We start from the raw sequence: 15,569 nt of genomic DNA, 5'->3' as shown, positions 1-15,569 counted from the left end.
CCTAGCCTGTGGGACCCCTCGGGGTATGTCCAACTGCCGGCTTAGGCCGGCTCCCCTAGCATTCTGTTATCACTTAAGCAGGACCAATGAGGACCATCGTGTTGTGTGCAGCTGCTCAGTGCAGAGCCTTCTGTGACCATGCATAGCAGCCCTGAGGAGCACTAGCTATTTATTTAGAAACAAAGGAGTAGGATCATGGAATTTTGTGAATTTTAGAGCATTGGTCCATTTTGGAAGAAAATTTGCTAATTCTTTTTTCTTATTTCCCCACCCCTTCTTCTTTAGTCTTATGCCAGATCTACTGCAGTCATGTCTATGGTCGGGTACATAATTGGCCTTGGAGATAGACATTTGGATAATGTTCTCATAGACATGACAACTGGAGAGGTTGTTCACATAGATTACAATGTTTGCTTTGAAAAAGGTAAATTTAACTTGGACTTTACATTTATTAATGAGGGTCAAATTTTTTTTGTTGAACGGACAAAAATATCATTTGTCTTTTCAAGGTAAAAGCCTTCGCGTTCCTGAGAAAGTACCTTTTCGGATGACACAGAACATTGAAACAGCACTGGGTGTAACTGGAGTAGAAGGTGTTTTTAGGCTTTCATGTGAGCAGGTATGCTGTTTTCTCTTATACCTCTTAAATTAACAAATCATGTGGCATGAAAAACTACATTTTCATGAGGAAACTTATGGCAAAACTTAAACTCTTCTGAAAACAGGTTTTACACATAATGCGGCGCGGCAGAGAGACTCTGCTGACGTTGCTGGAGGCCTTTGTGTATGACCCCCTGGTGGACTGGACGGCTGGGGGCGAGGCTGGGTTCGCCGGTGCTGTCTATGGTGGAGGTGGCCAGCAGGCTGAGAGCAAGCAGAGCAAGAGAGAGATGGAACGGGAGATCACCCGAAGCCTCTTTTCTTCCAGAGTAGCTGAAATTAAGGTGAAGCCAGTGATAAGTCATTGTTATCTTTTTGTTAATAGAGTTAACATATCCATAAAAAAGTTGAGTAAAACTTTTTCTAAAAAAATTTTTTTGCAAGGTTGTAATGTATAATATTGAAATGGCAGTGAAACAGGGCAATTTGATGTCTTTTTATTAGGAAATACAAAGACACACAATGATGTGAAAAATTACATCTTTTTAAATAGGTTGAAATGTGTTTGCCAATGCCTATTTTAAGTGTTCTTTAATTGGATAGCCTCCCTTTGTTCTTGGTTTTAATATCCTCGTAGCCAGTGATGCTCCTCTTGTTTTGTATGATGTGACAGTAACTGTATGGGATAGTAGAATTGAGTCTCACTTTGTGGCTTTGTGAACGTGGACACTTTCGTTATCGTTGTGAAATATGGGTGATGCCATCACCCCCTCAGGGTTTTGTTGAGATTGAATAATTTGTGCAAGATATCCTTCTAGCATGATTTCTTTGAGAGACATCATCATGTCTCATAGTTGACCCTATAAGAATCTTCCTAACCATAATACCTTTCACAGGTGAACTGGTTTAAGAATAGGGATGAGATGCTGGTTGTGCTTCCCAAGCTGGACAGCAGCTTAGACGAATACCTAAGCTTGCAAGAGCAATTGACAGATGTGGAAAAACTGCAGGGCAAGCTGCTGGAAGAAATAGAGTTTCTGGAAGGAGCTGAAGGAGTGGATCATCCTTCTCACACTCTGCAACACAGGTTTAAAACAGTGTTGAACTCATTTCCAAATATATGCCTTTAAGGAGAATTTGCGTATTTGTGTAAATACTGTCAACTTGAATTAGACTTATTGCAGCAACTCACAAATGACAAAAGTTTTTCAAGGATTGCAGTTTCAAAGTGTTAATAAGAATTCACTTAAATTTTTTTTTTTTTTGCTTTATTATATTTACTTTAAATGTTTGAGTAATTGTTAAGGGTAAGTGTACATAGTGGTTAGAACACTGAACTGGGCTTCAGAAAAACCTGGGTTTTACTTTTTTCTCTACACTTTGTATTTGAATCTTTATTCGTTTGTACATTGACAATGATTTCATCTACTTCTCTGAGTTTTTTAAGCATTAAATTAGAGTGATCTAAGTGAATGAACCTTGCAGAGAGCAGGTGCTCAGTGTTGAATATGCAAGTTCCAGACACTGCGTGCGGCTCATATGTGTATATGTGTGTATGTATATATATGTATACATGTATATACATATATATATATTTAGACACACATATATATTATTGATTTCAGAGAGGAAGGAAGAGGGAGAGAGAGAAATATCAATGATGAGAGAGAATCTTTGATTGGCTGCCCCCTACACGCCCCCTACTGGGGATGTAGCCTGCAACCAGGAACTGTGACCTCCTGGTTCATAGGTTAGTGCTCAACCACTGAGCCACACTGGCCAGGCACATCAGTCTTTTTTTAACCTTTAAATAACTCAGAACCTGGCTGATGTGGTAGAATTTTGCTTAAAATGTTGTGAGTATAGTCCTGGCTGGTTTGGCTCAGTGGATAGAGTGTCGGACTGCGCACTGAAGGTTCCCAGGTTCGATTCCAGGTCAAGGGCACATGCCCGGGTTGCGGGTTCAATCCCCAGTTGGGGCCGTGCAGGGGGGTGGCCGATAGGTGATTCTCTCTCATCACTGATGTTTCTGTCTCTCTCCCTCTCCCTTCCTCTCTGAAATCAACAGAAATATATAATTTTTTTTAAAGGCTTTTTAAAAAAAATCTGAGTATAGGAGTATAGTTGGGAAGAATTGTGGGGTCAGGATAAACCAGAGAAGTAAGCAACATTTGAACAGTGCCCTCAAGATTGAAAAGGAGCTTACAAGGCAGTCCAAGTATGAGCAAAATCAGGGTTATGGAAGTACATAGAAGAAATAACAGAAAGTAATTTAAACATTGTTTCCCTTCTATTAGGTATTCTGAACACACCCAACTACAGACTCAGCAGAGGGCTGTCCAAGAAGCAATCCAGGTGAAGCTGAATGAATTTGAACAGTGGATAACACATTATCAGGCTGCATTCAATAATTTAGAGGCCACACAACTTGCAAGTTTGCTTCAGGAGATAAGCACACAAATGGACCTTGGTATGAGTTGACTTTTTTAGATAACACATGTGAGCATGTGAGTTTTGTAATTGTGTCTTTATGTGTGGGGTCTGGTTTGTGCTCCCTTGCAGTGACTGCTGATTTGAAATGGTTTCAATCCGATTATTAATTACTTTTACTCCAAGGTCCTCCAAGCTATGTACCAGCAACAGCCTTTCTGCAGAACGCTGGCCAGGCCCACTTGATTAGTCAGTGCGAGCAGCTGGAGGGAGAGGTTGGCGCGCTGCTGCAGCAGAGGCGCTCAGTGCTCCGAGGTTGTCTGGAGCAGCTGCATCACTATGCCACGGTGGCGCTGCAGTATCCAAAGGCCATATTTCAGAAACATCGAATTGAACAGTGGAAGACCTGGATGGAAGAGCTCATCTGCAACACCACAATAGAGCGCTGTCAAGAACTCTACAGGAAGTAAGTTTATAGCACTTCATTTTCTTTACTGCTTGTTGGGTTTAGAAAAAAGCGTTCAATTATTTAATTGCAGAGTATTTAATTTTTCTTGAAAGAAAAGGTTGATAGATGGGATTTGTCTGCAGTCACTTTTGTCTTGATTTTAAGAGGATTTGAGGTCATGTTTTCCCTTACAAAACAGTGGGTCTTTTTAATTTATTAAAATGTATCCCAGTGTAAGAGGGGTGTGATCAGGGTAAAGAGAGCTGAACTGAAACATTGATTCTGTCACTTACCAATAAGTCATCTTGGGATGTTATTTTGGCTCTCGAGACTTTTTTTATCTATAAAATGGATGTAATGATTCCTACTCTTCAAGGTTTGAGTATCAAATGTAACTTTCAATATATAGTATTTTATAAATCATAAACTTATTTATAAGCAGGGAGTGGTTATATGATAACAAGCACCTCTTTCTATTTTTATGTAGATATGAAATGCAGTATGCTCCTCAACCACCCCCAACAGTGTGTCAGTTCATCACCGCCACTGAAATGACCCTGCAGCGGTACGCAGCAGACATAAACAGCAGACTTATTAGACAAGTGGAACGCTTGAAACAGGAAGCTGTCACTGTGCCCGTTTGTGAAGATCAGTTGAAAGAAATTGAACGTTGCATTAAAGTGTTCCTTCATGAGAATGGAGAAGAAGGTTCTTTAAGTCTAGCAAGTGTTATTATTTCTGCCCTTTGTACCCTCACAAGGTGAGTAGCTAACCTCATGTCGAGATCATTTTGTTGTCTTGGAAACTGATGCATATTGAGATTTCATGAGTCTTTCGTTTAGTCCGAAGCTTGAGGTATTTTTTTACTTTCATTAGTCTTGCCCAATGTTACATCTGCTTATTTCCTTTTAGATTTTGAGTTATCCTCACTTGTGGGTGAGTGTAGCTAAGTTAGTTTCACTGTACAAATATTTATCACATTTAGGCGTAACTTGATGATGGAAGGTGCAGCTTCGAGTGCTGGAGAGCAGCTGGTCGACCTGACTTCTCGGGATGGAGCCTGGTTCTTGGAAGAGCTCTGCAGTATGAGCGGAAACGTCACCTGTCTGGTTCAGTTACTGAAGCAGTGCCACCTGGTGCCACAGGACTTAGACATTCCGAACCCCATGGAAGCATCAGAGGCAGTTCACTTAGCTAATGGAGTATACACCTCACTTCAGGTGAACACTTATATTAGCTTAAATTTTAGAATTTTGTTTTAGATGTTGAACATTGTACTTCTCATCTCTACTTCAGAAAAGCAATTTGACTTCCTCCCCTTTTAACATTGTTTAAGCAGTCACTTAAAGATCAGTGTGAGGTTTATATCTGTAACTTAGTTACATTTGCATCAAGTTTGTTCTTAAATTATGGCATTAAGTCTCTAAGTATGTCACTTATCTAAACTCAGAAAATGTTAAATTATACTTCTTACATATTTATAGGAATTAAATTCAAATTTCCGGCAAATCATATTTCCAGAAGCATTGAGATGTTTAATGAAAGGAGAATACACATTAGAAAGTATGCTTCAGGAACTGGACAGTCTTATTGAACAGACAACTGATGGCGTTCCCCTGCAGACTCTAGTTGAATCTCTTCAAGCCTATTTAAGAAATGCAGCTATGGGGCTCGAGGAAGAAACACATGCTCATTACATCGATGTTGCAAGGCAAGTGCTCTGTTTTCTTCTGAAATAGATGGGGAAGCCAGATAAGCATTTTGAGCTCTTATTTTACTGTAAGTTTACTTTTAACTTTTGGAACAGGTATAATTACTTATTAATGCATATATACATGTCATTTTAAAGACCTTTTATTTGAAAATAATTATAGTCACAGGAAGTTATTAAAAAAAATGTGGGCAGGGAGGTCTTGTGTATGCTTCATCTCTCCTCCAATATTAGCATTTTGCATACCTATAGTACAATAGTAACACCATGCAGATGATACTGGGACATTACCCAGAACTTACTAAGATTTCACCAGTAACCCTAACCGGTTTGGCTCAGTGGATAGATCTTCGGCCTGCGTACTGAAGGGTCCCAGGTTCGATTCCGGTCAAGGGCATGTACCTTGGTTGCGGGCACATCCCCAGTAGGAAGGTGTGCAGGAGGCAGCTGATCAATGTTTCTCTCTTATTGATGTTTCTAACTCTCTATCCTCTCCCTTCCTCTCTGTAAAAAAATCAATAAAATATATTTTTTAAAAAGAGATTTCACCGGTAACGTAAGCACTTACTTTTATGTGTGTAGTTCCTTGCTGTTTTTTTTTTTATTATTATTTTTTTATTTTATTGATTTCAGAGAGAGGGAAAGAGAGAGGGAAACATCAATGATGAGAATCATTGATCAGCTGCCTCTTGCACGCCCCCTATTGGGGATGGAGCCTGCAACCCGGCCATGTGCCCTGACTGGGAATTGAACCCCAACTTTCTGGTTCATAGGTTGACGTTCAGCCTCTGTGCCACACTGGCCGGTCTTCCGTGCAGTTTTTTCAGATACCTTCATATATCCTACTAGTGCTGTAGTTTCACCATACCCGCACACAGCACAAAGTGGAGTGTGAATATTTTTTAAGCCAGCCCTTAGAACTCCATGGAAGCATCTGAGCCAGTTCACTTAGCTAATGGAGTATACACCCCAATTCAGAACAGTACTTGTAAGTTAGCTTAAATTTTATAAGTTTGCTTTGGATATTGAACACTGTATTTCTTAGCTCTTAAATCCAGAAAAACAATTAGACTTTGGAATCTGTAGAGATTAGGCAGTACCTCTAACCATGCACTATACCCAAAGCTAAGCCCCACACCCCTTTATTCCTCGTGACTCAAAACCTCATTCTTTGGCATTCTGATGTTCATTCCAGAAAATATAATTGAGAGAATAGAAATGAATTGTCCCATCACACTTCTTTCCTAAGGGGAAATTCAAAGATATAAGACAGTTGAGAGAATAATATAATGAACTCCCATCTTAACACCATCAGTAATTATCTGTACCTGGTCAACCTTATTTAAGTTGTACCACCCCAATGTTTTGAAGCAAATATTTTTGCATTCTTAAATACTGCAGGAAATATATATAAAACATAAACTTGTTTTCTTAATCTTGGTGCCATTATTTCAGCAAAAATAACAGTAATTCCTTAATGTTTCCTGTTCTCCTGCGTTCAGTATTTTTCTGTTTTCTCATGTTTCTTTGTAGTTGTTTTACTATGCAGAACAAAATGAACATAATTGTTATAGCACAAACATGTCAGCTCAATAGTGATAAGTGCACGTATTTCAGTTTATGGTCCATAGTTGGCTCTACTGTGACAGTAATGTGAGCATACTTGACAGTGTTTGCTAGATCCACCAACTTAGGAATTTTGGGGTTCTTGACTTTTTTTGTTTTAATATTGGGGGTTTGTATTATTTCACATTCTGTGTGCAGTGTGAGACTAATGTTTTTATAGGTCTTTTTAAAATTGTCATAATTCATGTTTACATAAAATTTAATCACATGAATAATTGTTAAAGACTTTTTTTCTAGACTGCATACTGCTGTGAGACTTGTTGATCATTTGTGTTTTCCCCAAATGTATTGCTCTTTACTGAGAGTTTTAACCCCCTGTATTTTCTCTGTAGAGTACTTCATGCTCAATATGGTGAATTAATCCAACCAAGAAATGGTTCAGTTGATGAGACACCAAAAATGTCAGCTGGCCAGATGCTTTTGGTAGCATTTGATGGCATGTTTGCCCAAGTTGAGACTGCTTTTGGCTTATTAGTTGAAAAGGTAAATGTTGACTTGGTTTTATGAGTAATGCAAATGCATCAAAGTAGTTGTTCAGTGTGGGAAAAGTGGAGAGATGAAGTTTTTTGTTTTGTTTTTCCATTTATATAGTTAAACAAGATGGAAATTCCTGTAGCTTGGCGAAAAATCGACATTATAAGGGAAGCCCGAAGTACCCAAGTCAATTTTTTTGATGATGATAATCACCGGCAGGTGCTAGAAGAGATTTTCTTTCTCAAAAGACTACAGACAATTAAGGAGTTTTTCAGGCTCTGTGGTACCTTTTCTAAAACTTTATCAGGTAATATTTCACATTTAAACATGCTGGGTTTAGTTATGTGTTTTTTTGGAAGGGAGTGGGATGGAGTAGGCTTAATTTAATTATACACTCATAAGATCTTACGTTTTTAAATAAGCAGCATTATTACCTTATTTTAGTATTGCATGAAATACTTTTAGACAATTTCCTTTTTTTTAGGATCAAGTTCACTGGAAGATCAGAATGCTGTAAATGGGCCTGTACAGATTGTTAATGTGAAAACCCTTTTTAGAAACTCTTGCTTCAGTGAAGACCAGATGGCCAAACCTATAAAGGCATTCACAGCTGACTTTGTGAGACACCTCTTGATTGGACTGCCGAACCAAGCCCTGGGACTCACGCTTTGCAGTTTCATCAGCGCGCTCGGTGTGGACATCATTGCTCAAGTGGAGGCAAAGGATTTTGGTGCTGAAAGCAAAGTTTCTGTGGATGATCTGTGTAAGAAAGCTGTGGAGCACAACATCCAGGTTGGAAAGTTCTCTCAGTTGGTCATGAACAGGGCAACTGTGTTAGCAAGTTCCTATGACACTGCCTGGAAGAAGCATGACTTGGTGCGCAGGTTGGAAACCAGTATTTCCTCTTGTAAGACAAGCCTGCAGCGTGTTCAACTACATATTGCCATGTTTCAGGTAGGGTTTTGTTTTGTTTTTATAATGTGTTGTCCCTCAATGTAGGAATTTGAAAAACTGGGGGAGCTAATATAAAACAATAGAAAGTAGAGAATCTCTTAAACCTCCTGAACTGTGCCAGCCAAGAGCAAACCCAGCTTTAGTATTTTGGTGTTTTTCAATTATTCTTATTTCTTTTTTATATAGTTGAGATAATTTTGCATTTACAGTTATGTCCTTTGAATTGGTTTCTGTCAGTGTTGTAAAGGTTAGTATTATCTATGTCATTATTACTTGTAAAAATAATTTCTGATGGTTGCTTTTGTTTGTTATGTGGATATGCCTCCTGTATTGTTTAACATCTAATGGTTCTTTCTAAAGTTACTTCCATTTCCCTGATGCTCTGATGTGACAACAGCTTTGTGCATAAATCTGTCTCATCTGGGAATTGCTTTTAGAAGCCTGTGCTTGTCTTTGCTTATTTAGGGGCAGTATGACTAGAACAGGCTTTAGGGTTGAAGTGGATTTGGATTCAGGTTTATGAACTTGAATTTAGCATGTCTGGCTGGCGTGGCTCATTAGGTCACGGTTTGATTCCCGGTCAGGGCGCATGCGCAGGTTTTGGGCTCAGTCCTCAGTGGGGGGCATGCAGGAGACAGCCAGTCAATGATTCTGTCTCATCATTGATGTTTCAATCTTTTTCTCCCTCTCCTTTCCTCTCTGAAATCAATAAAAATAAAATTTAAAAAATCTATTTAAGACACCAAGCACAGTAAAAATTGTAGATACTTTTCTCCCCACCCCCCCCACCCCTTTTTTCCTTCCAAATATAGTCTTCAATACTGTCAATAGCTTCAAACAAGTTGTGCACAGAGTAATATTTGGGTACTACATTGTCCTGTAATCTGTTTTGGCACAAATAATATTTACTTTGTACCATTTATATTGAAGCTGCTTCCCAATAACGGAATTGGTGGTTTCAGCTCAGTGCATGGAACCCGGCGTATTTCCTTCTCCTCGCAGTTTTATTGTTGGCTGTTTTCTTAGTTCATAAGTTAAGAAAAGTAATTTATTTGAATTAAGAAATTGTACTTATTAGCAGTCCCTGTAGCACATTGGGATGTGTTTTTGGAATGTTTTTTAACTTCTAAAAAATGTAATGCTGAAAAATTTTATTGTTTTATACATTTGGAGTTTATTCCCTTAAAAATTAACAACTGTATGGAAAACATTGTAAAAGTCCTTTCAGTTGTATCTGAACACAATTTAAACTCTAAGCATAATGCATAGCTTTTAAATTGTTGCCCAAACATCCCCTGGGCCTTCTTGGGCCACCCTTACCACATACAGGATGACTTCATCCTCTCTCAACAGTTGCCCACTCCTTTTTCTCACTTCTAGGTTCTCTGTTTTGAGAATTCTTTCTTTTGTTACTGCTGCATTAATTCTTTTGGTCACTTGGCTAGCTTCCATGCTGGACAACCCTCCCCCCAACCACACCTGTTGCAGCTTCTTAACTGGAGGTTATCTTTCAGGTCGGGGGATTGTGTACTAGTGTTTTACATAGAATAGTAACTATCTTCAAAATTACTATTTCAGTGTTGCAAATCACTGATCCAAGAAATTTATCAAGCATTCTGTACCTGGTATGGTCCTTTTGTAATGTTTCTTCTATTACTCTTCCTACCCACCCCACTTTGCTGCAGCTGGGTTTCTCTGTCTTCCCTTTCAGTCTCAACACTGCTCCCCTTGTTTATCTAAACGTTTTACATTTCTTTTTCTTTGAACAGTGGCAGCATGAAGATCTCCTTATCAACAGACCACAAGCCATGTCAGTCACACCTCCCCCTCGGTCTGCCATCCTAACAAGCATGAAAAAGAAACTCCATACTCTGAGCCAAATTGAAACTTCCATTGCAGCAGTTCAGGTGTGTTTTTGTCAGATCTTCCTTCCAGCACGTCTCACTTTTAAGAATAACCTAGACTGTGATGAAATGAAGTAATAGTGCTGTGTTGTTTAATATATCTATATCCTTATTCTTGGCTTCTAAGCCACAGAAGCATGGCCCTCCCTTCTCATTTATATATATTTTTATTTCTTTTTAAAAATCTTGGTTGTTGCAAGTATTATATATGTCCCCTTTTTACTCCCATTGACCCCTTATAGTTTGCCCCTGTCCCCTACCCAGGCCTCCACAGCCCTATTTTCTGTGTCCATGGGTTATGCATGTATCACTTTTATTTTTAGCTTATGCTTTTTTTCCTTACCCTCCAAGATAATTGAATCTTATAGTAGCGGTATATTTTGAGACAGACATCCTAAATGTTTCAGGTTTGTTTTGTTTTTTATTGTTTAAAGTATTACATACTAGAGGTCCGGTGCACGAAATTCATGCACAGAGGGGGCGTTCCTCAGCCCGGCCTGCACCCTCTCCAATCTGGGACACCTGCCGGCAGTCGGACATCCCTCTCACAATCCAGGATGACTGGCTCCTAACCGCACGCCTGCCTGATTGCCCCTAACTGCCTGCTGGCCTGATCGCCCCAACCCCTCTGTGGGCTGGCCTGATTGCCCCTACCTTGCCCCCCTGCCTGCCTGATTGCCCCTAACTGCCCTCCCTTGCCGGCCTGATCTCGCCCCTAACTGCTCTCCCCTGCCGGCCTGATCACCACTAACTACCTCTGCCTGCCTGATCGCCCCTAACTGCCCTCCCTTGCTGGCCTGATCTCGCCCCTAACTGCCTCTGCCTTGGCCCCCACCACCATGGCTTTGTCCAGAAGGAAGTCGGACGTCTGGAAGATGGCCGGTCGACCTGGTCTAATTAGCATATTACTCTTTTATTAGTATAGATAGATTATATAGGATAGGATTGCTTAAATGGGGGGGGGGGGGGAGCCTTTTTCAGCAGGAGGAGAGATGCTCTTGACAAAAACACAAAATCCCTTTATCTGGACTGATAGCCAGCCATATGCACTATACTGCCAAACCAGTCATTAAAAAATTGAATCACTTTCTTACACCTTACACCAAACAGCTGTTGCCCTTAAAAGCCTCCCTCACCTCCCACCTTAGGTTCTGCCTTCGCAGTTCACCCAGAATAGATTCTGATTGGTTGGTTTCTATGCCAGTCAGCATCAAAAGCCCTGCCTCCTAGGCAGCCATTGGCTCCTCGCAATTCATCCAGATTTGGTTCTGATTGGTCGGTTTCTGTGCCAGTCAGCATCTCCGGGCCTATCTTCCGGGCCTGATCATAGAGGCAGAGCTGATCAGGAGCCTCCCCAGGCTGCTGGTGAGCAGGCTGAACCTGCTGATCGCTGGGAGAGAGAGAGGCTTGGCTGCTGCTGCTAATCAGCTCCGCCTCTCTCTCTCCCTCTCCGAGAGGTCAGCAGTTCAGCCTGCTCACCTTCTGCACGCGCAGCCTGGCATTCAGTCAAGCCTTCAGTCGTTTTGGATGTTACAACCCTGGCCCTTTATATATATAGATATGCTAGGCACTAGTAAATCGGGTACATCCACACACGTGTGTGTGTGTGTGTGTGTGTGTGTGTGTGTGTGTGTGTGTGTACGAAATTTGTGCACTGGTGGGGGGTGTCCCTCAGCCCAGCCTGCACCCTCTCCAATCTGGGACATCCCTCTCACAATCCAGGACTGCTGGCTCCCAACCACTCGCCTGCCTGCCAGCCTTATCAGTGCCTAATTGCTCCCCCTGCTGGCCTAATTGCCCCCTAACTGCCCTCCCCTGCCAGCCCGGTCACCCCCAACTGCCCTCCCCTGCCGGCCCGGTCACCCCCAACTGCCCTCCCCTGCTGGCCTGATCACCCACAACTACCCTCCCCTGCCGGCCATCTTGTGGTGGCCTTCTTTGACCACATGGGGGTGGCTATCTTGTGTGAGGGCGTGAGGATCAATTTGCATATTACCTCTTTATTATATAGGATGTCTTCTTTTTTCCCTCAATTGAGCCCTCCCCGGGCACTCCTTTCCCCCAGGACAAGTCTCCACCACCGCAGTGTCCATGTCCATTGGTTATGCTAATTAATATGTTACAGATTTTAATAAATTTGATGATTACTATGCATCTATATATTAAGGGAACCTTGGTGATTGGAAAAATTTGAATACCTAATTTGTTTTCTGAAGTACATATAAGAAATTTTATCTAGCTTATTATATCTAGGAGAACATTTTTCCAAACTATTATTGATTGTATTTCTTAGCTACATATTTAATCTCAACTCCCTTTTTTAAATACAAGAATCTGGTCTTGATTATAGTTATACACACACACACACACACACACACACACACGTTGTGTATCCTTATACCTCATTTACTCAGTAGTAACATTTTACTATTTTTGTAAATAAGATAAAATAAGTATAATCACTTCTGTAATATTTTTAAAAATTTTAATGAATATTTCCTGGAGCTCACTTCTTTGAAGACTAAAATACTTCCTCTTCTCTTTGGCATATTAGTCCTACTTTTCAATTTAGGAGAGTAAACTCTTGCCCTTTTTCCCCCCTGATTTTGGAGGTGTGTGTGTTTGTGAGACTGAGAGGAGGAGTGAGGGGGACGGAGAGGGAGAGGGAGAGAAGCAGGCAAAAGAAAGAATGAATTCTTCCTCCTGAAATGTTGAATAAATAATGAAATAACTTTGTTATATAACACCTTCCTTGCCATAATAATCTGGGTAGATTTTTACCATTATTTTAAAACTTTTGAATTTGTGGAACAGAAAAATTTTTATTTTTCACAATCAAAAGTACAATGGATTTTCTTATAGAAAGCACAAATATTGCAGTAGGAATTTGGAGTAGCAGGTCTTTTGTTTTAAAGACTAAAAATGAGCTCTAGCTGGTTTGGTTCAGTGGATAGAATGTCGGCCTGGGGACTGAAGGGTCCCGGGTTTGATTCCGATCAAGGGCACATGCCCAGGTTGCAGGCTAGATCCCCAGTAGGGGGCGTGCAGGAGGCAACCGATCAATGATCCTCTCTCATCATTGCTGTTTCTATCTCTCTCCCTCTCACTTCCTCTCTGAAATAAAATTAGAAAAAGAATAAAGGATATATAACTACTTAAAATAAAATTAATGAAAAAATTTTTTAAAAGACTGAAAACGAAAATGAAACTTCCTTTTGCAAATTTTAAGCAATAAACTGAAAGCCAGTTCTTACTTCCCCAGACATGTTGAGCTTTAAACATTCAAAGTAAAATCAAGATTAATTCCAAAGATGACTGTTAAAGATGTTTTCTAAATTGCATAAGCCTCATCTTGCTTGTTTTGAATCTCTCATATTTATATAAAATGCTCAACAGACAGGAAGTTGAGAGTGTCAAATATTCACTGAGATTCTTCTGGGTTTTTATAGGAAAAACTAGCAGCACTTGAAGCAAGTATTGAACAGCGACTCAAGTGGGCAGGTGGTGCCAACCCTGCATTGGCACCTGTACTACAAGATTTTGAAGCAACAATAGCCGAAAGAAGAAATCTTGTCCTTAAGGAGAGCCAAAGAGCAAGTCAGGTATTGTGATTCATGTATGCCATCTTTGTTTTCAGTTGCAAGATTATGTAACTGATTGGAAGTTAAGTGTTAAATAACTAGGGGTATCTTGTCAAAGCTCTGGGAAGAAAGACCAATAAAGGCTATGGGTGGGGGCAACATTCCTTAGGCTGAACTCACAGCCAGTTATTTCCCTGGATCCTTACTGGACGTATCCTAGCAGCCTCTGTTGGAAAATAGAGAGTTTAATTCCACATTTACCTAAGGTGCTCTAAAGATTTACATATTGTATTTTCCAGATGGCAATAAAATGTCTTATGGCCTAGTGTTCTGCCTGGGGTGGTGGATTAAGTGTTCTGCCAGGTGTGGTGGATTAACTTTGTTATCAGTGGGGGTGGAGAGACAGAGAGGACCAAAAAAAACCCCAACTTAATGTAATTTTCAATCAGATTCAAAATTAGACTAATATTTCATATACCCATCGCCAAAATTTAAAAATTATCAATTTAAGGCCTACTTTTTAAAAATGTATGTTTTTATTGATCTTAGAGAGGAATGGAGAGTGGGGGAGAGATAGAAACATTGATTGGCTGCCTCCTGCCCACCCCCTACTGGGATCAAGCTTGCAACTAGGCATGTGCCCGGACAGGGAATTGAACCGGTGACCTCTTGGTGCATGGGGCAACACTCAATCCACTAAGCCACATAAAAGAGGCTACTTAAGGCCTATTTTATTTCCTCTTTCTTTCTTAAAATATATATATATACATATATATTTTTTTATTGATTTCAGAGAGGAAGGGGGAGAGAGGGAGGGAGAGAGAAACATGAATGATAAGAGAGAATCATTGATTGGATGCCTCCTCCATGTCCCCCACTGGGGATTGAGCTGGAAACCCGGGCATGTGCCCTGAATCAAACCATGATCTCCTGGTTCATAGGTTGATGCTCAACCACTGAGCCACACCAGCTGGGCTTCTCTCTTATTTCTTAACTCCTCCTCCTCCTCCTCCCATTGTTAATGGAAATCCCACATGTTATATAATTTTATCTGTAAATATGTCAGTATATGTCTGTAAAGATAATAACTATTTAAGAACACAGTCACAATACTGTTGTCTACCTTAAAAGATGTGCTTAATATTTTCAAATATCTAGTTAGCATTTTGTGATCTTCATTGTAAAGTTAGGCAGGAGTAGAAACAGAAAGGGAACATTCCAAATTGAAATTTGGACATAGTATAAATTGCAGCTGAATATAATAACAATTTTCTCTTGGAACAAATTTTTTTATGTAAAAACAATCACGGAGGAGATACATATACCTAATTATACTTAGGTGCTTTGGGCCATCTTACACCTAACTGTATCAACAACCAAAAATGTACACTTATTTACAGCCATAATTTATAAGGATGAGGTCTGTGTTTCAGAAGAGTCATAATTGATACATTCTCAGAACCTATTTTGGTCCTGAATTCTGGAAATGAATAGGTAGTGTTGTTTCATGTCATTAATTGCCTTTTTCCCCCACTTCTTGTGGTGGTTCCTTTCTTTTGCATCTTCACAGGTCACTTTCCTCTGCAGCAATATCATTCATTTTGAGAGTTTACGAACTAGAACTGCTGAAGCCTTAAACCTGGATGCTGCATTATTTGAATTAATCAAACGGTGTCAGCAAATGTGTTCATTTGCATCACAGTTTAACAGTTCGGTTTCTGAGTTAGAGCTTCGTTTATTACAGAGAGTGGTGAGTCTTGAATCTTGGTGGGAGTATAGAGACTTAGTACTTAAAATGATAAGGGCAGTGTTAAACCCTCAAAAATCAATATATTCACTCA

The 15,569-nt window shown here is 40.1% G+C and overlaps 1 protein-coding gene across 1 annotated transcript in view; it reads left to right on the top strand.

Annotated features, from left to right (window-relative positions):
- The window catches only part of SMG1 (SMG1 nonsense mediated mRNA decay associated PI3K related kinase), a 117,153-nt gene that overhangs the window by 91,189 nt on the left and 10,395 nt on the right, over window positions 1-15,569 (top strand). Inside the window, exons 43-57 of the mRNA XM_008141541.3 lie at window positions 286-424; window positions 510-619; window positions 726-944; window positions 1,497-1,687; window positions 2,898-3,070; window positions 3,217-3,496; window positions 3,966-4,238; window positions 4,464-4,698; window positions 4,963-5,189; window positions 7,148-7,298; window positions 7,407-7,596; window positions 7,774-8,243; window positions 10,013-10,150; window positions 13,597-13,749; window positions 15,299-15,478. Of these exons, the coding sequence (XP_008139763.1) occupies window positions 286-424; window positions 510-619; window positions 726-944; window positions 1,497-1,687; window positions 2,898-3,070; window positions 3,217-3,496; window positions 3,966-4,238; window positions 4,464-4,698; window positions 4,963-5,189; window positions 7,148-7,298; window positions 7,407-7,596; window positions 7,774-8,243; window positions 10,013-10,150; window positions 13,597-13,749; window positions 15,299-15,478 (3,129 nt within the window). The remainder of the gene's footprint in view (window positions 1-285; window positions 425-509; window positions 620-725; window positions 945-1,496; window positions 1,688-2,897; window positions 3,071-3,216; window positions 3,497-3,965; window positions 4,239-4,463; window positions 4,699-4,962; window positions 5,190-7,147; window positions 7,299-7,406; window positions 7,597-7,773; window positions 8,244-10,012; window positions 10,151-13,596; window positions 13,750-15,298; window positions 15,479-15,569) is intronic.

The sequence above is a fragment of the Eptesicus fuscus genome, chromosome 4 (assembly GCF_027574615.1).
Source record: "Eptesicus fuscus isolate TK198812 chromosome 4, DD_ASM_mEF_20220401, whole genome shotgun sequence".
In the NCBI taxonomy this organism is placed as follows: domain Eukaryota; kingdom Metazoa; phylum Chordata; class Mammalia; order Chiroptera; family Vespertilionidae; genus Eptesicus; species Eptesicus fuscus.
The sequence above is the reverse complement of the archived record's forward strand: the minus strand, read 5'-3'. Positions and strand labels throughout refer to the sequence as shown.